This window comes from Sceloporus occidentalis, unplaced genomic scaffold, assembly GCF_023333645.1.
Source record: "Sceloporus occidentalis isolate IW3139 unplaced genomic scaffold, rSceOcc1.0.p SCAF_4, whole genome shotgun sequence".
NCBI classification, from domain to species: domain Eukaryota; kingdom Metazoa; phylum Chordata; class Lepidosauria; order Squamata; family Phrynosomatidae; genus Sceloporus; species Sceloporus occidentalis.
In genome coordinates this window covers 175,617,294-175,644,212 of record NW_028316984.1, presented here as the reverse complement: position 1 = coordinate 175,644,212, position 26,919 = coordinate 175,617,294, and the positions used below count along the sequence as shown (strand labels likewise).

Sequence of the window (26,919 nt, the reverse complement as noted above, 5' to 3'; positions counted from 1 at the left end):
AGAAGGCCAGTTTAAAGAGAGATGCTTCAACATGTTCTCTAAAAACAGAAAAGGTGGGAAGTCAGTCATAACCCTGAAATGGGTGGAAGATTGCAGAGGGTTGAGGGAGCCACATTGTCTCCCTATGTAACCTTGGTGGGCTGTGTCTCCACACTCTATCCCCCACACCTGAGTTTTTTGCTTTTTGTTTTAATACTTTTTCTTTGAAAATATATGTGTGTGAGAGACCAACAGGACCATGTTTCTCTCCTCCCCAAAAATAGTTTACCTCCTGGTTGAACAGGCCTTTCCTGACCCTGCAAGGGCCTAGGGAGGTCAAAAACATGGCAAAAGTTTCCCTCCCCAAAATACATGGTTTTGGTGAAAATAAATTGCAGAACTAAAATTTTGGAGTGCTGGGATCCCTTAAGAACCTCAAAGTGGCAGGCGTAGGGAGAGGGTCCATGTGGCCTGCAGTTGGCACTGAGTCCATCCATACTCTAATGCAAATGAATTCCACTGTTTTGAAGGAAAAATTAAGAGCCTTCTGTTCCCATTGATCTGAATAGGAGAAAATAAAGCATGTGCTTAGAAATGCTTAATTTCAGCTGGATTTCATTGCATTTATAGTAAACCACTGCAGTTGTTTGATACAAAAACAAAATCTTAAAATTTTATAGTAAGAAGTGTTAAGACAAAATAGCAGCATTTCTTGTTCCTTTATTTCAGATATAACAGCTTGGTACAACACAAAGCCAAACTGGAAGAACTGGAGATGGTTTTACAAGCAGAAAAAGATGTTCTACAGCAGGAGAAGAGAGCAAGCTGTGTAGTGACAGCAGAGAACCAGAAGCTGAGAGAAGAAGTGGAAAGGTACCCCTCCTTGGAAATGATCTGAGTCCCTTTGTGACAGTGTGGTTCACCTAATGACACTCTTGGGAATGGTTCCAACATCTTCCCAAATAGCTGACTATCTTTTTTACATAAGGGATGGGCACCCATGGCGAAGCCAGAGGCCAATTTTTGCCACCCCACCTATGGAACCCCAAAGTAGTTTACCAAAGCCCCCAGACCTACTTAGAAATTGTCTGTGAGTTTTGATCCCTCCCCAAGTTTCCAAATGGTTACAAGCCTCCCACTTACTTTAAAAATTTCTTGGTTCCCCCTTCCCCTCAAATCAGCCAACAGTCAGGCTAAAGCTGCTGTATTTTTCAATAGCTTTGAGCCATGGGGGATTAACTGTTGTCTGGTGTTTTGTTTTTTGAGGATGTCTTGGAGCTTTTGAGGGCTAAAAGAACACTAGCCTTTCATTCTCCGTGTCCTTGGTTGTATATGGCTTGGAAGCAGCACTGTCACAGCCTTATTCCTCAATTGTGAACCTCTGTCCTACAGGATGTTTCTCTCCCTTTATTCTTTTCATTGTTTTGACACTATCAATGTATTACACCCATCTAGAGAAGATCATTCATAAATGTTTGTTAAGTCGAAGGCTTTCATAATTTTCATATTTTTGATACACATGAGACTATGACACATTTATTTTTACATTGATACTAACACTTATTCTTCACTGTGGATGTGTTCCCATAGGGTATGCAGTTCCTAGATTGGTGATCTGTATGGAATGTAGATGTGTCAGTGCAGATGTTTCTGGGTTTATATTGTTGTTCAGCATAGGTACAGTCTTTGTATATATGTACACAGATTATTTATTTATACACAGGTAGCGTTGTCCACATATAATATTCAGTACATGTATGCTGTACCCAGATTGATGACTTGCACCAAGGTACAGTTATTAGCATGTAATGGAATGCACATGTGTTCATTCCGGGGTTTCTGGGTTTACATTGCTTTTCCATCATTTTGTCTTACTGTAGTAGTAGAAATAGGGCATTTGGGGGTCTTTCTAAAAATATTTTTTATTCTTAAAAATGTAACCATTTATTCATAAAATAGTGCTGCAGCCCTACCTACATTGAGATATATTCTGCAGGAGCTGTATAAGATTGCACTCTCCAGAAAAGTTATTTGTTCTTTAAAATTATAAATATAAATAGTTGGACTGTACAACAACATTCAGGAATGCTAGAAGGTTTATAGAAACTTCCATTAAGAAGTCAGGGTATTTTTAAGGATTAAAACACTACTGTAATGATGTTATACAGGGGTAGGCATAATAACATTTACTGTGCTAAATGAAGTCATATATAGTCAGATTCTTGCCTTTGGACAACAAGTATTACTGTTGCAGCATATGCACAGACACAAACACATACACTGAAGCCATATGAACATGTAATTCTTCTCAAATATTTTAGTATTAGCAAATGTTACATGGGACTTTTTTGTTGTTAATAACTAAAATATCTACCTCTTTGTTTAACACTGCTGATAAGAGTATTAAATCTTATTTTTGTGTTTCCTCCCAAAAAAAAAGGGTGGGTGGGTGTTTTTTAAAAAAACAAAGGCCAAGATTTAGCTACTATAATTGTTGCAGGCTGAAATCCTACAAGCCCAGCTTAACTTTCCTTTTGGTGATGCAACGGCAGAAGCAGTGAGGTATTTCATTTTCTTCATTCTAGGGTGAATTTCTTACACAACAAGCTCAAGACAGAATATGAAGGACTTCATAGCCACACTAAGGAGTTGAAAACTTCCTTGAATAACTCACAGTTGGAACTGAATCGTTGGCAAGCTCGCTATGATGAACTGAAGGAACAGCATCAAGCCATGGACATTTCCTTGACCAAAATGGACAACCACTGTGAGGTGAGATCTGTGCAGGTGGTTATTTGTAAATTCAGGAGGACTTCATCATCCAAAAACTTCACTGGGCATAATTTAATAAGATTTTCTTTCTCTTAAACACCTGTTTATTCAGGGCCAAACCTGAAGTATTGGGAGACAGCTTTAAAGCAGAGTAGAAATGGAAAGCTGCACTCTTCTTCATTTGCCCCATCCAACCCCAACCCAAGCCACTTATTTTAGCTCTTATATCTCCTGGGAAGGCTAATTCAGCACCCAGTGTTCTCAGAGCTTCCCCACTCTATGCTAGAGAACTTCATCCAAGTTGGTCCATGCCACCTATCATGTCTAGTTTAATTCTGATTTGATTTCAGCTGGACATCATGATGTTTGCACTACTTAAACCCTGATTGCAGTGGGTATGACCTGGAGTCAGTAATGGGCTGGATGAGGGAAAACAGACTCAGTCTGAATCCAGAGAAAACGGAAGTACTGGTGATAGGTTCCCCAGGCCCAGGGAAGGAAATTTATCCACCTGTCCTGAATGGGGTCACACTTCCCCTGAAGGACAAAGTTTGCAACTTAGGAGTACTTCTGGACTCGTCCCTGCAGCTGACATCTCAAGTAGATGCAACGGTCAGTAGTGCTTGCTATCAGTTTCGGTTGATACGCCAGCTGCGACCCTACCTGGGCCAAAGGGACCTTGAAACTGTGGTACATGCTCTGGTAACCTCTCGATTAGATTTCTGTAATGCGCTCTACATGGGGCTACCCTTTTACCAAGCTCGGAAGCTACAGTTAGTACAAAATATGGCAGCCAGATTGATCACCGGGGCATCTAGGTTTGACCATATAACACCCATTCTGAAAAATCTTCACTGGCTGCCCATTCGCTTCCGAGCACAATACAAGGTGTTGTTTATTACCTATAAAGCCCTACATGGCTTGGGCCTGAGTTACTTGAGGGACCGCATCTCCCCATACAATCCGCCCTGAACACTCAGAATATCCGGGAAGAATCTGTTGGAGATTCCATCTTCCAAATATGTCTCCACATCCCAGACGGCCTTTTCAGTGGCGGCCCCGCAGATTTGGAACAGTCTCCCCAAGGAGCTCCGTCTCATGACCCCCCCTAGAAACATTTAAAAAGAGGCTTAAAGCCTTTCTTTTTTGCCAAGCCTCCCCCCCCCCCCAGGAATGAAGTTGAGCACTCTTGATGCCATCGATTCTCTGCCTTACCCTATGAATGATTGTTTTTGTATAATTGTATTACTTGTTTTTATCTATTTTTATGAGATGTTTGTAATAGTTTTATAGTCTGTAAACTGTTTTGATCTAGGGAAAATGGTATACAAATAAAATTTATTATTATTATTATATTATTATTATTATTTGTCAATGGGATTGGCATTCAGTAGACAAATAGCCAGTCTAGTGCAGAGCTGGTGCATGGCTTGGTGCCTTCTGTTGGCTTGTCAGATCATGGTAGTGGCACATTGGGAAGTGGAGACCAATAAATTCAACTGCAGCATGTCTGTTGAATAGCTGCTTGCTCGACTGAAAGGAAATCTGGAGGAAGAGAATCACCATCTCCTAAGTCAGATCCAGATGCTGAGTCAGCAGAACCAAATGTTATTGGAGCAGAACATGGAAAACAAGGAACAGTACCATGAAGAACAGAAGCAGTACATGTAAGAGAAATCTTTTCTTTACTTGTTTATTTTGTTATCAGTGAGATGATTAATTGAATCACAGGGTTGGGAAAAGTAGTCAAAAAGCAGTTCATAAGGCTTCTGGCAAACTATTTGATTGCTTTCAACAACTAAAGCTTATAGGGCATTATGTAGATTCAGTCTAATGATACAAAGGATATGATGATAGGTGCAAACTCCTTGAGGGTGAAGGGACTATTATCCATGTTATTGGCTCCCTGAAGGGGCCTTTTCCCAAAAGTAAATAACCTGAGAATTGACTTCCTCATCACTTCTTACTGGGAAGAAAACTGTCTCTCAAAGGGCATAGAGAGGGTAAAAAAATGTGGAGAAATTGCCCTCCATCTGTTGGGGGAATTTGGGGACAAAATGCTTTTTTGAAGGTTCCCTGGCAAGCCAATGCAGCCCTCCAAAAGGGGTGGAGAAAGTGTAACTAGTGGGGCCCCATTGTTCATTTCTTGAGGTCCCCCTAAAGCCCCCAGGCACCTTTCTTTAAGTAAATTCTGATTTTCTTTTTGCCTTTTTTAAAACTCCACACAAATTTTAAAATATTGCAAAACACACTTGTTTGCCACATACAAAACACTGGCTTTAAATGAAAGTGGAATGTCACATTGTGTGTACTGGTGCAGGATTGAAAAATGACCCCTACCCCGCCCCCATTTCCGATCCCTGCTGGACATCTGCAACACGTGTAAACTCTCTAGGAAAGGGACAATAGGTGCATAGGCCCAGAAAAATAGTGTTGAGAATTCAGTGCAAACCTGGAGCTTTAGGTCTGAAAATTCAATAATGTTAACTGTTAGAAATTGGGCGGCAGGGCATGGAGATCACTCCCTAGCATAAACTCTAGTGTTTGGATGTATTTAATTTGATAAGTTACTGTTAATTACCTCATTGATCAAGACATTAATATTGGACCAGTCCATGGGATTTATAGAATTTGGTATGAAGGATATCACTTAGGGGAGTACATTTTGTTACTGCTTTCTTCCAAAGATCTCATTTTGTCCTTTGAAAGTTGCTTTCTGCATGGACTACAAAAACCGTAATCAGGTGGTTTCTTGGAAATGGTGAGAGTCCAGAATGTCTGGAAACTATCAAGTTGAGAAAGCTGCCCCAAATCATGGAATCGCATCTCCCAAGCTCTTCAGTTCAGTTTGTCACTCGCCTTCATCTCTCCTTTCTTTCCACTCCCACCAACATGTACACTTTATTCACTTCCAGATACATTGTTAAATGTTGTTTAAATTGCTTTTATTTTTTCATCACCACAGGAGCCCTTGTGATACCATAGATAGATAGATAGATAGATAGATAGATAAGGGGTGCTTTCTTTCAGTTAAAGGACACTGATCCACTGCAAGTACCACAGTAAGTGGAAACCTACACAAATCGTGAATTTAATGATTCAGGAATGGAGCATTCTTAATGTGACATTTTTAAATCTCTGAGCAGGATACCTATCCCAGACAGCTGATTCATTGCAACTATATACAATGTTGTGCACAATAAGTCTCAAATTGTGAAGATTCTTGTCAGTGCAGGATTCTTCTTATGAGGATTTCTTGACACTTGGAAAATATGTTATTGATCAATTTTGGAATATTTTTGAATACTCTTGCCATCTCTTCTCTGATTTATATAACTAAAGGGGAAAGAGGAACAGATGGGGGTATAGGTAAGCAAAATACAAAATAGGAAGGATGAGGGAAAGAGAGTGGAGAAAGCCAAATGACAAAGATTTGAGGGATGGATTTGAGGAAAACATTTCACCTAATTATTCAGGAACCTGACACTGTGTGGTTAATACCCCAAAGAACTGCAAAGGAGTTGATCGCAGTTCACCACAGTGATATTATAGAATGAGTATATATAAACATATTACAGTGGGGGTGCGACATATGCGGATTTCAGCATACACTGAAAGCCATAGCAGAAAAGCCTCTCGCATGCTCCAGAAGAAGTAATGGGGTGCGTGCCCATGCCGCTGCACCGTGGGCACAAGCCCCGTTACTTCTAATGGGGCTTGAGCACATACGGATCTCCCCTTAACCCAGGGTGAACCAGAATGAATCCCCCCACGTAAGGGGAGGGCCCACTGTATGCACAGTAGAAATCAATCTAGAATATAGTCTGCAGGAGAGAAATAACAGAACAGAGTTGCAATGCACCCTCACCTCCTAGAAAACACTGCAAAAACCTTTCTTTCATATGCACTTATGGGAGCACCTGCCATTCAGGTCTGTGAAGCCCCCATGCCTAAAAGGACATTCTGAAAGGCTGAAATAAAATTATGTAATAATTGTATTCTGTACTATAATATATAATAGAAACCTTCAAGGGCATAATCAACAGAGTCAGAGGTTACTGAATAACAGCACAATATACCCACACACCCACGAGAAAGTCCACTTTCCTTTCATACAGGCTGATGGGGAACATTCTGAAATACTATGGCTGCTTGAGGGCCCTGGTCTCCTACTGAGGGAACAAATCACTCCCTCCCACCCCATTCTCCTCCAAAGCCATAGCTTTGAGCAAAAGGCAGAGATGTGCTTATTTAAATTACTCATTCCTGCAATAACAATGGCAATAGCTATAACATGTGCATTTCTATACTGCTTATCAGTGCACGTAAGCACTCCCTAAGCGGTTTACAATGTGTAAACTAATTGCCCCCAACAAACTGGGTACTCATTTAATCACGGAGGAATGCCAGGCTGAGTCAAGCCTGGAGCCCCTGGCTGATATCGAACTCTCAACCATGTAACTGTGAGTGAGTGGCTGCAGTACCGGCATTTAACCACTGTGCCACCTCAGCTCATTTTCTTCTTTTTCATTATTTCTTCTTCTTTCCCATTCTTAGTTGTTTGTCTGCTCCACAAGCTCAACTTTCTGGCCTGGATTCTAGAGTTTTCTCTCTTCCCCTTCCCCCTCACTCTTGTCTTACCCCCCCAAAAGTAATAACAATGAAGGCATATGAGACATTTCCTCCAATTCTAACAGTTCTAAAGTAGCAGGCCTTTCTGTTTTACTGAATGTGATGGAGAGAGAGTCACCCACACTTTCTAACATCCTGGTTCACTAATGCATATTTTAAACTAAACTTCAGCATTAATTTGTGAATCTAGAAAGTTGAATGAACTCACCAGAAAATGGTGAATTAATAACTAAAGGAGTTAACTGAGAAGTTAATTCCAAGCTCTGGTTGGACACGACATTTCATGGAGCTGCTGCTGATTTCATCAATCTGAATAGATAGTTCTTAGAAACAACATTGCAGTGAAACAAGCATTGATATTTGTATTTCCTCCCTTTTTATCTGCGTATTAAACTAGCTTGGTATTTGTCCTAGCAATCAAAACTTCTAAATAGCTTAATCATGTTGTTAATTACATTTTCTGTGTGATGGATGCTACTTCAGAGGAGTTTTTCACTGCATCAGATGTTTCCTTCATGGATACTGACTTTTGTTCTGGAAAATTGTGACAGTTCAAGAGATTTAGTTGCTCAAATTTGAGCAAGTAACATGCTTTAAATAATTTTTCCTCTTCTTTGGTTGTCAACAGTGATAAACTAAATGCCTTAAGGAGACACAAAGAAAAACTGGAGGAGAAAATAATGGATCAGTATAAGTTTTATGATCCAACTCCTAAAAAGTAAGTTTTGCAATCTAAAATTACACAGGTACAAGCCAGTTGTGTGCAGAACATCCTTTATCTGTGTGAAAATAACTTGTATACAATCACCTTATAAATAGAAAGGTTGTAATTGACTGTATTCTCTTTATCAAACAGATGAAACTTTATTGAAGCTCAAGAAATAAGCCAAAATATGAACAAGCCATGTTTTATACATACTTATTTTCTCCTTTTGAGCAACTGAACAAAACAGGAGTTCCTTCTTTAGCTAGTTTCCTGATTCACAAAAATCAGGAAACTATTATTAATGCCTTTGGACAAGCCAGGACATATTGTGGTATGTTCCAGGGATATTAATAATAATTTCCCAGTGTGTATGAAAAGGAAAATTACAGTTCAAGGATGAGGAATATGCGGCCTTCCAAATGTTGCACTGTACCTTTCATCAGCCCTAACAGCAAAACTGTGGTGAAGGAGAATGCAAGGTATAAACATCCAAACACTCTTCCTCTCCTTCTCATAGACAATGGAAATTTCCTGGTTTGTATGCCATGGCACATCTGGAAGGCTACATATTTCCCATCCTTGAACTGCCTCTTAGCCTTGCACACATCAGCCCTAACAGCACAGGATGATGGAGGAGCATGCAAGTTATATTCCAGAAACATCCAAACACTCTTCCTCCTATTCGTATAGACAATGGAAGCTTTCCTGGTTTGTATACCAGGTCACATGAAGTAAAGAGTTAAACTATTAGCCTTCTTGATCTGTTTAAAGTCCGACAATCACAGGCTTCAGGTTGTTGGGGGTGGGATTATAGGGGAAATACTGTACAATTAGAGGCTTGTCTATTAAACTGTCACATAGGACTAGTTAAAATTACAGATAGTTACAGGGAGCAGATAAGAATAAGCTAAATATTAAGACAGACAGAGATAGTGCTAGACACAAATAGAGATAGGGCTGATGAAGACCAGATAGGAATGTTTGTTTGATGGGAGCTGAAGGTGTGGGAAATGTTCAGGGAACAATGTTACTTTGTTTTTAATAAAAAAAATGTTGCATTGCATATGGAGCCAACATAATGCTAGCGTAATTGTTATTCAGTTTTTTGTTTTGTTTTGTTGTTTCATTTATATACCACTATTCCAAAGATCATAGCGGTGAACAGCAAGTAAGCTAATTAGCAAGTAAGCTAATTTGCCCCCAGCAATCTGGGTACTCATTTTAGCGACCTCGGAAGGATGCAAGCCTGAGTCGAGCTTGGGCCCTTTTGCTGGTCTTGAACTTGCAACCTTGTGGTTTTGAGTGAATGGCTGCAGTACAGGCATTTAACCACTGCGCAACCAGTTTTTTTCCTACATCTCTGTCTGGATAAAGAAATAATGAGGAGACTCAGACATGCATTACCAAATCTAATCCAACAATAAACAGAGCCGGTTGTACAATAGAGTGGTCCCTTTGGGGCCTAAACACCAGATCTAGGGATAGACCTTTGGGGATAAAAGGGCAATGGGAACTCAAAGGTTGGGACTATGGGGCTCTGGGGATCTGTCACCTCACATAATCATGAGAACCATGCTGCAGAGCTGGGATAAGAGCTAATGGCCCGGGACAGACCGCTGAGAAACGGCGGCCTACCGGTGCCTGTTTTTTCTCTGCAGGGACGGCACAACCCCCAAACAGCGTGCCGTCACTGTTGAGCAAAAAGAACCCGGTATTTCCAGGGTTTTTTTACAGCGCCGCAGTGACGTCGCATGTGTGCCATTGGCACACTTGCGATGTAAGCGACGTGCAGCACTTACATCACAATGGTGGCCCCGATGTACACGGGACGCCGCCAATGTAATGACACCAGTACATATGTTAGGGACCGTGCGGTTGCCACGCGGTCCCTAACCCTAGTATCGGAGCTGGTATGCTTATTGGCGGTGTGTACTGCGCCATATTTAACAAATCTGAAGCTAAAAAAAGTTATAAATTCACTTCATATGGAGTCCACAAGAGCTTATGTAAGAGATAATCTTTTTTCTGAGTCTCAAAGGTGCTATAGGATTCCTTGATATCTGTTTATGCTGAAAGAGACTACCATAGCTATGTCTTTGACATTTGAAGCTTATTATGGAGCACAGCAGTAAGCAGAGAAGAGGTTAACTTGTAAGGAAATTGGTTGTGCCCTATCATAACCTGCCAACTTTCTCCCAGAGGAATTTTAATAAAATTAGTGAAATCACTGCCATTCTGGATGCCTTCATTCTGATTATAATGCAGAACTAAACTAAATTTATATTTTATTTATTTCAAGGATTTATATCCTACCTTTCTCCCACAATCCGAAACTAAAGACCATGACTGAGTGAGGAATCAAACACTGGTCTCCAGAGCCATAGTCCAACAATCAAACCATTACATCATGCTGCCTCTCTTTATAACTACATCTTTGTTATCGCAAGGCTTTTCTGGACCTTTTGGCAATATTTGATGCATGACCTTTGTCTTCCACAATTCATCCCAACTTCTTCTCCATCATAAAACTCCCCAATTTATTTACCTGCAATAACACTTTCCCAGTTTTTAGTACTACTTGCTGGTGAAAAACAAGAATATGTAGGAAAGCTTTTACTACTATTTTAACTGTTGGTTTTATGTGTTTTCTTTTAAAATGTGTTTTGTGTTTTCATATGCTGTAACCTGCCTTGAGAAGAAGCAAGAAAGAAATATATTCTTGTTGTTGTTGTCGTTGTCGTTGTTTGTACTTTAAACAAAACTATTGTTGATTTTTCCCTCTGTAAAATTTTCCAACATCAGGAAAAACCACTGGATAGGAGCTAAAGCCTTGGTTAAACTTATAAAACCAAAGAAAGAGGCTACGAGAGAGAGATTGAAATCTTCAGCAGAAAGCCCTCCATGGCAGTCAGAAAGCACAGAGACAGCAGGATCACCACCTCCTACACAGCTTTCCAAACAGCAAGAGAGTCTGGAGAACACCTCTGTAGAGTCCACTTCCTTGGAAGATAAAGAACCTAACAGTGGACCTGTCAACAAAGGTAAGTGGTGCTGCACTGAATGGCTAATTAGTCAAAGTAGACATTTCCTGTTAGATTATGCTAGAATACTTTGCTGGAGCTGTGTTCCAGTCAAAATTAAGCATGCCAAAATGCCACCAAAGTCATGGGAAAAAAATGAGAGCTAGCCATATTCTTTTTTTTAACGATTCTTTTTTGAAGGAGAGAACAGTTAACAGTCTGAAGGACTTTCAAAAGGGCATAGAATCAATCCCGTATACTCTTACTATAGCATTCCTCAGAGGGCCTTTCTAGCCTTGGGGCCTCAGCATGCCACTCTGTCTGGAGTTTGCCCTGAAAAAAAATGTTAATGTATTGTTGCCATGTGCCTTCAAGTCATTTCCAACTTATAGTGACCCTAAAACAAACCTGTCACAGGATTTTCTGCGGGAGGGCTGAGTCACCTAACAAGTTTCCATGGCTGAGTTGGGAATCAAATCCTAGTCTCCAAAGTTATAACCCAATGCTCAAACCACTACACCACATTTGTTCTCTGTTCAGGTATAAAATTTGCATTTTTTTTTTTTTTTTAAAACAATACTTTTAAGCTGTCCAAACTGATACCGGGTTAAAATACTTCTGATTAGCCATCTTTCAGGGCATTAAGGTGTATCAGTGAAGCTCATCTCTGAATTCCATATGTTCAAAAATAAAGACCATTCTCCAAAAGGAAGAAGGCTTTTGCTATGGAGCACCTTCTTCCCAATCTCAGAGAGGCATAGTCTTTCTTTGTGGGAAAGTGTAATTGAGAACTTACTGCATACCCCACAAGAACGGGACTGGCCTTTCCATGAGATGGGGTAAACCTCTTGATTCAGGCAGTGAATTGTACACCACCCCAGACACCACTCCCCAAGAGGCACATAAACACTGCTCTGGAGCTGCAGACAGTCACAGGCTGAAGTCCCTTCCTCAGGGGATATGGTGGCAATTTTGTCACGTTTATGTTTGCCGCCACCTAACTGTGTTAAGCCCATGGGGGCTTTTCTAAACAGTGGGTAATTTCTAATAATTTCTTGTTATGAAAAAAACTAGACACTCTTGTTTGGAAACAAACAAACAAAAAAAAAAAACATTTCCAGGGGATATTATTGCAAAAAATTCCTAGACACATAAGAGGGTAGATTTTGAGTGTTTTTTAAAAAAGATACTAATTCCTGCTCTGCATTATGCAAATTTGTCTCTAACCATAAATTTACAGCGCTTTATAAATAAAGGTTAATAATAATAATAATAACCATAGACAAAATGAATATGCTAGATCTTTAAGTGTCTTAGATTTCTTCTTTATTGTAAACTTCCTTTGGCACAAATATGACAAAAAGCTGGTCTGTACATTATTACATTAATGCATTAATTCCTGGACTGTTTAATAATGATGTTGGAAAAACACCAAAATCAAGATCCAGCCCATGCAGATGAAAACCAGCCAGGGTCGGGGGGGGGGGGGGGATTTCCCAGCAGACAATGGATCATTAATTAAATAGACACCCTGCCATTCAACAACAGACCAACACAGAGATTAACATGTAAATCACTTCCACTCAACCAAGGGTCACACAGCATATATATACCCCACTCACTCCCATGCCAGCATTCTCTGAAGATGCCAGCCACAGATGCTGGCAAAACATCAGGAACAAACTCTTCCAGGACACAGCCACATAGCCTGAAAAACCCACAAAAAGATGATGTTGCCATATATTCTAGTACAGTGGGCCCTTGTTATCCCCTGGAATTTGGTTCCAGGAACCGCCATGGATAACAAAATCTGTGGATGCTCAAGTTCCATTAAATACAGTGGCATAGCAGAATGGTGTCCCTCATATAAAATGGCAAAATCAAGATTTGCTATTTGGAATGTATACTTTTTTATAATATTTTCAAGCCGTAGATGCTTGAATCAGTATATAAAAAAATCAGTGGATAAGGAGGGGCGACTGTATATATGGTTCTACATATTTGTGAAATTCTATCTTTTAGATACTACTTGTATCAATTTTTTTAATATTATTATATTTTGCCTAATAATACCTGTTTCTCTATGAGTTGATGAAAATTGTTTACTTTATGGGAACTTTCCACAAAGAAAATGAATCTTAGGTTCATCTAGAAAATTATATAATTTTCTCTTTCTGCAGTTTGGTGTTTTCTCATCTAAGTTGGTAACAGCAGAGGGAGCAAGTGGAAAAGAAACAATAGTACAGATTCAGAATTTTAAGTCAAGGAAATGTTGTAAATGAAGCTGGATACATAATCTCTTTCAAGCAACTTGATATTGATAATGTGGTGATTCCTATGTCATAATCATCTCTCTCTCTCAAATATTTGGGGCAGGATATACTGAAATAAAGCAAGTAATCAATTTTTAGAGGTAAAAGGAACTTGCAGAAAGTTTTAAATAATTACATTTATTCGAAGGCAAAAACAAAATTGACATGTATAGTAAAACATCTGTGAATACGCTCCACAAGTGGGGCAATCCTGTGATTTCAGTGAGCTCCAACCCTGGAGCCTCTGACAGATCCACAGCCTTGTTGGCATGAGCCGAGCATGGTAGAAGACAGGGTCTCCTGCAGTTTCTGCTTTCCCCTACCTTCCCTGGGACCTTTAAAACAACGGAGGAAATTTCTTCTATATCAACTCAAAATATCAAAGAAATTTACATAATCTGTGTTTCAGTAATGAGCAGGAACAAAGACAAATGGTTAGGACCCAAATACCAGCATGTTTTAGATTAAAGCTTGGACTTACACTAACAGACCTTTAGAGGAGGCATTTCAACACTTTTAGAATTGAGAGGAGTTATGGAAAACCTTGAAAATCACCAAATGCTGTATCAAGATGGAAGAGATGTGTCCACCTAGGCGGGAGACCTAGAGGGCTGAATTGGCCTCATTGCCTGAGGTTTCTCCCTCCCTGTTATAGTTCATCAGCCAATTTGGGGAGAGGGTGCCTTGGGCTCTGGAGAGCTGTGGATTTACAACCTCACCCAACACATTCCCTACACCATTCCCACTATACATCTTAGAACTGCCTCACAACTTATATAATTCTGTGAAGAATCTGGTATGAAACCATCATGTAGATCTTCATGTGTGACCCTACAACAACCAGTTTTCCTTTGCACATACTAGTTGTGTATTCATGTTAAGAAGTTACTTCCCACCAGTACTGTCTTTGATGTTTTGTTTGTACTTTTGTATTGATATGTTTTTATCATTTGATTTGTAAACTACCCTGGTAACTGATTTGAAAGTACACAAATTCCTAAAAAGAAAAAAAATTGTGTACATGACACATGAAAATGACCATGTTAAGATGCCACAATAAACTAGTATTCTGGAGAATCTTGGCTTATTGTTTCTCAACAGCATTCACATGCATGATCCTTGATTGCTCCTGCAGACAAAGACCTATGCAAACAAGGCTCTAAGGTGTATTTTCATGGCTAAAGCAGGAGCTTTGGCTTGTCTCTTCCAACAAGAAGGTGACATAAACCAAAACCAGGGTGTGGTTTATGGCTCTGTCTTTCTTGTGGAAAAACTACCCACAATCTCCAATCTGCACCAAAATACTTCCATATGAAACATTACACACAATCTAAATATCCCCATCATAGAGGAAGGTCATATTAGGTCACAACAATCTATTTTTCAAGAAAATTGTGTTTGTTTTGTGGAAAATATTAAAGTAATGAAAAACAAGCATATCTGAAACTAGAATTATATGAAATGTTGTTTTTATTTCCTACAATCCCTTGATAAAGAATTGTACATGAACTTACAGTGTCTGCTTTCATTGTACACACTAAAGGTTGATGCTGTGCTTTATTCTTATTCTAATCCCTTAACTAATTTAGTAGTTGCTGTAGAAAATTACCCCTTTTTATGTTTAGATGTTTGAAATGCATTTTAGTTATTTCTGTTACCTTTTTTTCTTCTTTTCGGGATCTCTGGGTGATAACAATTAGCTGCTCAACGCAAAAAGATTGCCTTTTTGAGAAGCACCAGCAAGCCCAAAGAAAAGTCTCCTAAGTCTCCATCGAATCATCCATCTGTCTCTAATCGCCTCTGGTTCTGGTCGTCTTCTGACATCCCATCCTCTTCTAATGAACCACTTTCTTTCTCGGAAACGGGGGATTCCTAACACCTCTCTTCTCATTTATTTTATGCTTTTCTATTTTGTTTTGGTTTTAAATTGGGCCTTAACCTGTCTACACACAAACCCATAGATGCTCATCATATTACAGACATGAACTAAATCCAAGACCAGATCGAGTCAACACGAACTACATTTCTCCCCACCCTTAAGATGAAAAGTTTTTTATTGTATAATCAGGATAATTTCATCATTGCAAGTATACTGAATGAGACCCATGACATACTGTGCCCATATATGTTTACAGTATTGGTGATGGTGCACATCTTAAGTAAGTGAACTTGCTGTGTGCTTCAGTAATGTTTTGCAGTTGCTGGCGTGCCTCATGTCCTATCCAAATGTAAAAACAAGCTTTTGCTGCTATGTTGCAGGCAATGCATCCTCTTAATAATATTTGCATGTTCTGTACAATGTTCTGTATAAAGGAGTTCTTATATCCAGCTGAGACTTTGCAGTACACTCTCTTCCCAAGATGCCATTTGACTGTGTTCTGATAATGTTGCAATGTAGGCATGAAGATACAGGACACATACTCCCTATAATAGTTTGACATCTTAATCCACATATCATTTGATTGCCTAGTCTATTTGCCTCACTTTTGGAAAATGCCATCTTGAGTAATGTTATGACAAGGTGCAGTATTCTGATTTCAGCAGTGAACAAGTGCCATCACAGTTGTGCTGTGAGCAAACACCTTTCCATCTATGCTTAGCAGTGTTAGAATTACTTTGCATTTCAAAAGACGGCCATCCTTTAACATGTGCCTAACAAGCAGTGTTATTAAACTGTCTTCGCTGTTTCTTTCCTTTCCTTCTCCAGTTGAGGATATTAATATGTATACTACATATTATTATTATAGCATAGAATAGGTAGTGTTTTTTCTTGGACTGAACAGCAAACTGAAAGTTTGGCTTGCAAGCTTAAATAGTGAATGGGTTTGGCTTGGATGTTTCCACAAGTTTTTAGAATGTGGGACACGTTAGATAAGGTCCAGCATAGTTTCCTGCCCAGGTGATGCTATTTTGCCTTTGTACAATATCCTAATTATTCTCCCATTGCACCATACACTCACATGGAGGTAATTTTGGATAAGCAGCACAACATCCTGACTCTCTTTTCAGACTTTCTTTAATATACTTTGTAATTAATCTGTCTTCAGTACTAACCTGTTCACTCTGTTGTCTACAGTAGCCATTTGTTACTTGTGCCACATTCTATTTATTTTTCAGGGATTTAGTGCCTTTGCCCATGAAGAATAGCTCTAAAAACAACAGTTGAAATGTGAAAGCTTGCTTCTCATCAAAGCTCATGTTGAAATATTGAATTTGCATATTTCTTCCCATTTTTCCTTTGGGAGCCTTAAGGCTTCCAAGACCCTGAATTATTTAATGAATTCTCCCTTATTACTATGGCAAATAATTTTTGCAATTAATGATTCAGGTACCAGATTCAATTTATAAGTGAAAATCTCATCTTAAGTGATACCATGTTAAAAACATGCTTTCAAATTAAACAGTATTTAGTACAATCCATCCTATTTGTTTAGCATCACATTTTATTTGACCTTTATGATTAAATTCAAGGAAGTAGCAATTGTACAATCTGATCCTTCAGTATGGTTTATTCTAAAATAAAATGGGCATAGGCTAGAGTCTCAAAAGCATTTATGTGGCTTTCCCAACCCCATTATTTCTGTATGTTTCTTCCTCTTTCATAATAATATGTAGTAAAAATGTTCTCCTTTCTTGTCCTGTCCCTCATTAGCTTCCTATTGCATAGTTGTCTAGTTGCAAAATTGGAAGCAAACATATACTTACTCTCTCTCTCTCTCTCTGGTGCTAACCTTTAAAGAAACAGCTTGTGTAGTAATGCATCTTATGTTTGATTGTAATGTGCCTGCTTGCTGCATTTATAAGATAATGGAACACTCTGAACTTAGCTTTGGGGTAGTTTATTGTCTTTTCCCCTTTGTTTTCCTGTCTTTTACCACTCAACATCAATAGATTCAAAACAGAAGAGGATTTCTCATTATGGAGGCAGCAATGACCACATCGAAAACACAGCAGAATCTACTATCAAACAGTGCCATGTAGAGCCAAGTTCCAGGACTTATTCTGCATCAGCCACTTACCTGGCTGTTTCAGCTTCTACTCCCACATCTAGACTACAAAACAGACCCAAAGGTGTGTAGCACATCTAGCCTCACAGAGACTACTGCTTCAATAGAATCTAGTGTCCATCTTAAGGGGTAGATAAAGTTTCACCTTAAGACTGCTGTGGCCTCTGCAAAGCCATTTTAGACCTCTGGGTTTTGTTTTTGTTTTTCAGAAATAGTTTCCGATTTTTTAAAATTTCTAACACCCTCCACAGTGGAGGGGCTAATTTTTCAGTATCCTTCCCGGTCCAAAAGAAGCCTCCCCTGGGGATAAAATCATGGCAGAACCCACCCACTCCCATCTGACAGCAATGCAGGAGGCATTTTGAGGTGTTTGTTTTTGTTGTTGTTTAGAAAAACCTTTAAAAGAATTTAAAAATTCAAGACTCCAGGCAGCTTTCTGAGGTGTGCTGGTTTTACCTATCTGTATTGACAGTTGTCTTCTAAAATCTTACATTCTTCTATCTAGGCTATAGTTCGGATGGTAATCTGTGTGAAAACTTCCCTGAGGGAGAGCTTTCAAACAAGCAACACAGTAAGTGAATTACTCTTTTTTCATTCTTGCTTTTTATCATCTTATATTTGGTTGCTTTGGAATAGAAGAAGTGGAGAAACCCTATTCTGAAATTTTTTCTGTTCTCCAATGACTTTATTCTAGAGTTTTTGGTTTTTTCTTATTTCATCCAGTTTAGAAGGCAGACTCCTCTTAGATTGTTTAATGCCCATGTCTCTTTTTAACCCCTAGAATCCAGACCCAACAGTTTAGAGAATAGTGAAAATTTATCCACTGGAAGCTCGTCTCTAAATCTGAAAGGTAAGATCATAATTATCTGTTATCCTGTAATTTGGCATATGCACTTAAATATTGCTCTGGACATCTGTTACATTGTTTGTTGTGGCTTCAAGTCATTTCTGATTTAGGATTGCCATATCATGAGGTTTTCTCAGCAAGATTTGTTCAGAGGGGGATTATCAGTAGCCCCATACAGACAGGCCAAAATAAAGCTGCTTTGGGTCACTTTGGAGGTATGCTGTTTTAAATGATACATGCGTCCTAAGACTCCGGAAGCCACACAAAAGCCACGATCCAGTCCTAAGGACTGGAGCACAGCTTTGGTGCAGCTTCTGGCCTCTTAGCATGCATGCATCATGTAAACAGCATACCTCCAAAGTGACCTAAAGCAGCTTTATTTTGGCCTGTCTGTATGGGGCCATTGTTTTTCTCTGAGGCTGAGAGGGTGCGACTTGCCTAAGCTCATCCAGTGAGTTACCAAGGCCAAGTGAGGATTTGAACCCTGTTCTCACAGACTTCTAATCTAGTGCTCAAACCACTACACCATAGTAGGTCACCAACATCTGTTACACTAAATCTTAATCCTACTGGGTAAGGCATATATTGTGTCTTGTTCTTTATCACACAAAGGATATGTTTTATTTTAAATTACCAATTGTCCATCTGACCAGAGTGTCCCTTGATCCCTAGGGAAGATACTTCCTTAGTTCTTAAGAAAACCTTCTTCACAAAATAAAAAGTGAGTAACTTTGATATTTATAAATCTTCTGATGCAGGATCTTTTGACTGTGGTCGTGGCAGATCAGAGAGTCTCAGCAGTGAAGACATGGTACTGAGTAAAGACACACCAGGGTCATCCAGAGACGGCCTATTCTGTCCCATTTCCTCAGCTATTGTGGGCTCAAATACTAAGCACAATGTCTCCCATAGCAGGAGCAGCTTCTTGTCATATGGTATACCTCAGAAAAGTAACCAAGCCCAGACACATTCTGTTAGGCACCGATCCGCCTCTCCAGGGAGTGAGATGGTAACCCTGGAAGAATTCCTTGAAGAAAGCAACAGGCTGTCTCCACCAAATGTAAGCAAATTATCCAGAATACAAGTTTCTGCCTATGAGGAGAGAAATAATAATAATAAAAAGTATCAATGCAAGAGCTTATTGATCATGTGCACTTGGATCCAGTGGCAGAATTCATGGTGCTCAATATTAATTGAAATTAAAGCATTAATTATATTAGAGTACCCTATGGATGGAAAGAATAGTGGGATGTAAAAGAGTTCCTGAGTGTCAGAAACCTCAATGAGGAGAATATTGAAGCTCCCTTTTTGGTTTGTTTTCCTTGAGTTTTTCAATAGAAGGATTGCTACTACCCCCATAGTCCACTCATATTTTTGCCCCCCCCCCCCCAACTATAGCCAGGTAGCGACTGGGGGAGGACGAGGGGCAACTGAGGATCATTGACAATTATGTTCTGATAGCAGGGGCATGACAACAGTGTCATCCTCCAAGACCTTCAGAGGCCACCTGTGAATGCCTACATTGTTGTGCACCAGTTGTCACAAGAGTCATTGACAATCCTCACTTGGGGACAGGGAGGAGTGAGCAAAGATTGTCAATGGCTAGTAATTTGTGATCTTTGGTGGACTTTCTCCCAACCTTCCACTACATGGAGGGAGCAGGAAGTTAGGGAGAAAGCTGAATGAGTACCATAAACAGTTATATCTGTCAATAGTCCTCATTCGTCCCCATCCCCACTTGCCACCCCATGTGAGTAGAAGCCAACCTGGGTGTTTCAGTGGCTATAGCCATCACCAATCCTTGGTCAGCTCCCTCCTGCCAGCCAGACCAACTTGCAGGGTGTGGGAAGCCAAATGAGCATTGTCAACAGCTATAGCTTACCCTCTGACCAGTTACTATATGTCCATCCCCCAAGGATGCAAGGAGCAGGTGAGTTGGAAAAGAGGCTCTCTTCACTTGTCAGAATTGCCTCCAAAAACTGCTCAGCTTTCAAAGATGTTCCCACAAAAAGGGAGAAAATTGATTAAATTATTGATTTTCTTATGCCCTGGTGGCACAGTAGTTGAATGCCAGTGCTGCAGTCACTCACTCACAGTTGCAAAGTTGTGAGTTCAATACCAGCCAGAGGCTCCATGGTCGACTTAGCCTGACATCTTTCCAAGGTCGCTAAAATGAGTACCCGGCAAGTGCTTAAGTGCACTGATAGAAATGTACTTGTTATTGTTATTGCCATTGTTATTATAGGAATGAATAATTTAAACAAACACATCTCTGCCTTTTGCTCAACTTGATATTTGAGTTTCCAAAGAATTCCGTTTATTTTCCCTTCCAGAGTCTGGTAATGAGTGGAGTAATATATGTTAAATTGTCAGTAGTACAGTCATATGATTAGGGACAAATCTTTGGGTTTCCTTGAGTTATTTGGGTTTCCATCCTATCAAGCTGATGTTTGCATTAGGCTGCAACCCCCATAAAATGAGAAGCTCTTCATTATAAAATGAGAGCTGAGCTACCAGGATCCTACCTACAAAGATACTACATTGTTTTATTATTTTCATAGCATGATTTTTAAAAATATTTACTGAAAGTGCATTAGTGACTGGAAAGAGCATAGACCCTCTTCCTGCTTCCAGGGAGCATTTGTTTTCCTTTTGCTTCTTGGTCTGTTTGTTTGTATTTCCTGTGACTATTAGCTGGTTTAATTGACTTCCAACATCTGTCTTCTCCCTCCTAAGAGATGGGTGGAGTTTTCTCCATACGACGTGTGTAAAGCTGTTTAAGTGTTTGTGCCTTCAAGTTGCCTGTCGACCTACAAGGATCTCATGGGTTTTTCTTAGGCAAAGAATAGGTTTTGCCAGTTCCTTCTTCTGAAATGTAACATACAGCAGCAGTGTAAAGCTACTGAAGGAAAAACAACAACAAATTCAATAATCTTGCTAACCCCAATTGCAACTTAAGAATATTGAACACGTTACCCAAGATTTATTTGCATGCATGTTCATTTAAGGTGGAAGTCTGATTCATGCTTTACTGACTGCTCATCTCCCCATAAATAATTTAATCATATACAGAGGTCATCAACATACTAAGGGTCAGGCAGCAATCTCCTTATGTACAGCATATATCTCAGTAGAAAAGCCAGTGTTTGTATTTTGCACCAATAACACTTAAAACAGGTGAGAAGATGCTATCAGAATTCTTGTGCCCATAGAAAAATTATTGCTGCCAAAAGACACTGCTTTAAGACACTGCTTTGGACTGGGTTTTACTCAAGGCAACCCAAAAAATGGGAGGGCAGCTCCCAAGGATTGTGTAAGCAGGGGGCGGTGGGGCGTGTATCCACTTGAAATTAAATTCACCCATGGTTTTCAATAGAAACACACCTATTGTAACTGCACATTACTTTGACTTCTAGTGAATAATTTTGCTCATGAAGACACCAGTTTTGACAGCCCACTGAAACTGTTAGATTTTTATATTTGCTTTCAGTCCATCCTTGTATCTGTGGAGGTTCAATTCCAGATCCACTCCAGATGGCAAATTCCTTAGGATCTCTAGTCCTGTTTTCCTCAATGATGGCGCAGCGTGCTCACCACCATGTTGATGTGGCTGCATGCATGCATCACCATTGAGGAGAACAAGGCAGGGCCACCTGCAGATGCTCCAATATGTTGATGCCAAAAAAGAGAGATTTTTAAGAGCTGCATTTGTGTGTGACCATATACTAATAGTGATTTCATTAACTTCACATGCCATGAATGTGATTAAGCCCTTCTTTTCTTCTTTCTTTCTTTCCTTCCTTAGGAGACATCCAGTAAAGATGACTTGCTAAGTGACTATTTTAAAAAAGCAAATGAGTGCCCGTCTGTTGGAAATCAGTTTTCTCAGGCAAATAGGAAGGAGGCAACGAAGACACCTACCAGCTATGTCACTCCAACCATTAAGATGCCCAGCACTGATGAAGATGGAAGGCCAGCTAGGCCTGGACACTGTGTCAAACCAAACCTTAGGCCAACAGAAGCAGAGCTTTTGGCAAACTCCATAGCCTCCCACAAGCTTCCTCATGCACCTCACAGTCAAGCCAACAGGGCTACCAGGCAAGTGCCACAGCCTCAGCAGTGCAGTGCCACAAGCAGGCAAAGTACATCTCTCAACCGTACATTCAGCTTGGCTTCTGCAGACCTCCTCAGAGCCTCTGGCCCAGAGGTTTACAGACGCTATGACAGCCTGCCGAAGCCTGCAACGGCAGATATCCAAATGGGCAAGGACTTAGACAGCCACACCCCTCAAGTCCCTTTAGCTGCTGTCTCTCAGGTCTCTTTGAGAGAGAGGCCACAGTCTGCAAAGGTGGTGGGTTCTTTGCAAAATGTTGACTCTCGATGTCGACAGCTTGATGTTAGACGCCTCTCTTTAGCACCTCCAAAAGATGATAGGGCACTCTTGTTCCCTCCGTTTTCTTACTCTCCCACCAGTTCTAAGGATGATCTGAATTCTCAGCCACAGGAAAGAGCCACAGTAGGTTTGGAACCCCACTGTCCTCCTCCACAATATGCAACTTCTAAAATCAAATCCAAATCAGCATTGCGGTCTGGGGAAGTGGCCACAGTGACTCCTGTCAGAGTTGTCTCCAGCAGTACAGAGGGGAGCAATCTCCAAGGGCCAGGGCAAAGTGACACCTCCTTTGTTAAAGCCCAGAGCCGATCTCCAGAAAATAACATTCCAGCAGGGGCCACTGAGGAAGCAAACAGAGGAGTGAGCTGCAAGAACCCTCCAGCCTCACCTGACACTCAAGGTGATCAGCAGACTGTCTGGTATGAATATGGCTGTGTGTGATGCTTTCTCCTCGTCTGCTGAAGTTGTATATATGTGCTTCACTACTGAAAATGGGAAGTGATCTAAACACAGAGCTCACCTGTTTGTTTTCTTACCTGTCCTCTCGTTGCTTACCATACACCTGAAAGATTGAATTGCCAAACATGGCTGCTTTGTGCCAGGAAGACCACATGAACAGCCTAAACATGTTTTTTTCTTGCCCTCTTGCAGGCCCAGGAATTAAGCTGAACTCTTGAACACTCACCATTGTATTTCCTTCCAGTCCTGCCATTCTTTATTAACATGAAAACTGTGCATATGTATGTGTGTTGCCTACTGAGTTCAAGCCTTATTGAAACACTACTCAGTACAGCAAATATTTTGCTTACTTTAAAATATCATATTCCTTTTACTTATCTGCAGGCTTCTCCTTGGGTCTGTTTAAGGCACCTGCTGCTCAGCTGCAGGTTGTCTCAAGCATAAAGCAGGCCTGGACAGCCATATGCCCTTCCAGATGTTAAGACTGCAGCTCCCATCAGCACTAGCCAGTGCATCTTGTAGTAATGGATGATGGGAGTTAGAGCCTAGCAACATCTGGAAGGCAGCATATTTCCTGTTCCTGACATAAAGATTTCTGCTTTAGCCCCTCATTGTGGCTACCATCAGAGGCCTGTTAAGTATCCTGGCTTTCCTTTTCTTTTGCTGCACCCACACTGGTGTAGTAGAGGTGCTGCCTTTTTTATATATGCTTGATGTTTTCCTGTGATACACTGGAACTACCCTTACTGTAGCTAAGGTCTCTTTTAAATGATGACTCTTCATGCACTATACTGGTGTGTTTACTACTGTGTACATAAAATCACATTAAATGTGGTTCTGTTTTGTGAGCCAAGAAAATACATACCATCATTCTGCTCACTTCCTAATGTAAAAAGTTGCTTGTGGACCGTTGCTATGTATCCTAAATGATACACAACAAATTATTTTGATGGTCTTCATGGCTGCTGCAATCCTCACACTACTTTGTCCAACTGAAATGTGTCTCACTATAGAGTTGAGGATATCAGTCCTAGCTTTCTGACTCAGTTGGTTTGACATGTGTGGAAACCAAAATGCATTTATATGCACATAAAAGGAAAAACCTTTTTTATTGAATCATATTTATGCCCAATGAAGTCTTTTTTACACTTTATGGGTTTAACTGACTCTACATGCATACATATATATGTATTGTGTGTATGTGTGTTTCTATGTTTTTGCTTGTAAAGAGGCTTTTTCTTTGTGACAGATTAACAGAATTTGAAGTCTTCCTGATTTGATGATTTATTTCACTGAGACACCACACAGTCTGTAACTATTGTAACTAGTGATGTGTGTTTGTTGTGTCTGCATGTGCAAGTGTGCATGAATGAATGAGATAGTGTGTAGGAATCACATTGTGAAAAGAGCAAAATGATCTTTAATAAAGCCTTTTTAAAATACACAGTTCTGACAGTTTGGCCCATGTCTCAGAAATACTACATGCATTGACATTGCCCTCTCCCGAAAAGCTGACACAATCAAAAAGCTCCACATCTTTTGCCATTTCATCACTTCATACCTGTTTTAAACTCAAAAGAATAAAGTACCACTTCCCTATAACATTCAACCTTAATTCCCTCATGTTAAGATTTGTAGGAATGTGTCAGTCTGGTTTCCATATCCTTCTCAGACAGAATCCGCCTAACTTTGTACTAGGTATTTCTCCCCAGCCATGTTTATAATACAGTGGTTATGGAGGCAAAAGGCTGTAACTGTGTGTAATATTTTAGTGATTCTTTTTTAACCAGTACTCATATTTTGAGGTTTTTGTTGATTTTAGTAATTTAACTATTTATTGTTCTAGAATAATCCCAGGCAGGGCTCTCCTTATAAGCCCAAGGATGACTGAGAAAGGGAGAGGATGACAGGGCACAGGTAATTCACAATGTCCGAATGCAGAACAGTTTATTAACTGTGCTGAACTTCTAAGATGTTCACAGTGGTATTTTTGCATTTGACGCAGGCATCGTAACAACTATGTAGAATAGGTTAGGCTAGAAAGTAACATAATTTCCAAGGCAATGCAGGGTTTCCAGGTCAAAACTATCCCATACTCTGTGCCAACATCTAAGATTTAGAAACTTGTGATGTCCCAGGAAGTAGGACCTGGTGATGTTACAAGGTTGATGTTAGAGGGAGCGGCCCCTGATGATAACATTGAGCAAAATCATAGTTGTTCAGAGTATGCTATTTAGTTCAACACAACCATATATAAAAATGAGGAAGATATTGGCACACTAGCATTTTTTCACCCTGAGATTCTTTGCCTATGCACTAGAGATGAGGAGCCAAGTGGCTGTGCATGATTTTATGGCAAATATCTATCCAAATCTGTTACATATTATCCTGTCAGGCTTGGATAAGATAAAGAAGCATTTTGTTTTCTATTTCAGTTAGAGAACACTCTATGTTTATAGTCTCATTCAGGAGAAAAGTAGGATATAAATTAATTAAATAAATAAAATTACAGAACCTGAGAAAGAGTATCTGCTCTTAAGATAACTGCTAATCAGTTCAGTCTGCAGAGTCCCTGAACATGTGGCAACTAACCATGCTGACCTGTGGGATTCTGGAAGAAAATTGTCCAAACAAAAGTAACTTTTCCAAGCTCTGCTGCCAGCAGGAGAAAGGATTGTTGGCAATGTAGAGAAAATGCAGTGGAGAGAAAAAAAATTGAGGTATTTATTGATCAGTGTGTTACTAAAGAAATCACACTGAGATATCAGATAAACACAAATGCATGCTGCAGGCAAATCAAATTCCATGCCCCCCATAAACTAGTTTAACACAGATGAGGGAGAGAAACAGCAGTATCGAAACTCCTTTCATATCTTATGGCATTTAATTATAAAAATGTTTTAAGACAAAAATCAAGCATTGGAGTTTTTTGTTTTGTTTTGTTTGTTTGTTTTTTGATGCAAGGGATGTGAAATTAAAAAATGGAATGGTAAGTTGCTTTTCATTTATTTGATGGCTCCCTTGTATTTAGTTTGAAGCAGATCCTCAGTACAGTTTTCAAAAAGTTCACTGTAGTAAAACAGACTGCTCTGGCAATTGTGGTAACACTGGCATAGAGTGTCTTCTCTTCTCCTGCAACCGCAGGTCTTTTCACTTTCTAAGGACCATGAGCAGCCGTTTCATCCACCTGAGCTTTCAAACTTAAAATAAAATCTTGAATTAGTCACTTAAAATAGATTCCAGCACAGGATCAGATTTACAGGATGAAAAGGAGGTGCTCAGTATTTTAATTGTTAGATGTTTCTCATGTGACTTGTATCATGTTTAGAATCTTAAAATGTTTTTTAAAAGTTATTTCCCCCCCCCCCCTTTTTTTTGCCACTGGTTTTTCCTTCCACCATGAAACTGTTTTTCTCTTGTTTATGTTAACAGTCTTATCAATGCTCACAGCAGTTGGCAAGCCTGTGTTGGCAAACATTAAGCTTTGCAAGACCCACAGCAGTATTCCCAAGGCAGGTGTTTAAATTTTAGGAAAAGATTTTTGCAAGTTTAATGGCAAGATATCTATGCGTCCTAATTGAGAGTGGACAGTCCTCTGTTTGTAAGACTTTCTGTTCCAAGTCCAAGGGAGAGCAAGCGCCCATAGTCTGGTGAGATATTTTGAATTCCTATTTACATTACAGTAGTTATAGAATTTAAATCTATGCATATAAATTAGCCTATGCAAATTTGTATTCTTGTTTTCAGGGCTGGGAATCATGCAGCCCTACTCATATTACTGGACTACAACTC

At 39.8% G+C, this 26,919-nt stretch overlaps 1 protein-coding gene across 1 annotated transcript in view; it reads left to right on the top strand.

Annotated features, from left to right (window-relative positions):
• The window catches only part of CCDC88C (coiled-coil and HOOK domain protein 88C), a 138,703-nt gene extending 113,985 nt beyond the window's left edge, over window positions 1–24,718 (top strand). The window contains exons 21-30 of the mRNA XM_089522400.1: window positions 709–852; window positions 2,565–2,751; window positions 4,273–4,418; window positions 8,012–8,101; window positions 10,892–11,130; window positions 17,313–17,492; window positions 17,934–17,999; window positions 18,210–18,278; window positions 19,034–19,335; window positions 22,081–24,718. Coding sequence (XP_089378526.1) covers window positions 709–852; window positions 2,565–2,751; window positions 4,273–4,418; window positions 8,012–8,101; window positions 10,892–11,130; window positions 17,313–17,492; window positions 17,934–17,999; window positions 18,210–18,278; window positions 19,034–19,335; window positions 22,081–23,109 — 2,452 coding nt within the window. The 3' untranslated portion in view covers window positions 23,110–24,718. The remainder of the gene's footprint in view (window positions 1–708; window positions 853–2,564; window positions 2,752–4,272; window positions 4,419–8,011; window positions 8,102–10,891; window positions 11,131–17,312; window positions 17,493–17,933; window positions 18,000–18,209; window positions 18,279–19,033; window positions 19,336–22,080) is intronic.
• Window positions 24,719–26,919: the final 2,201 nt, after the last annotated feature.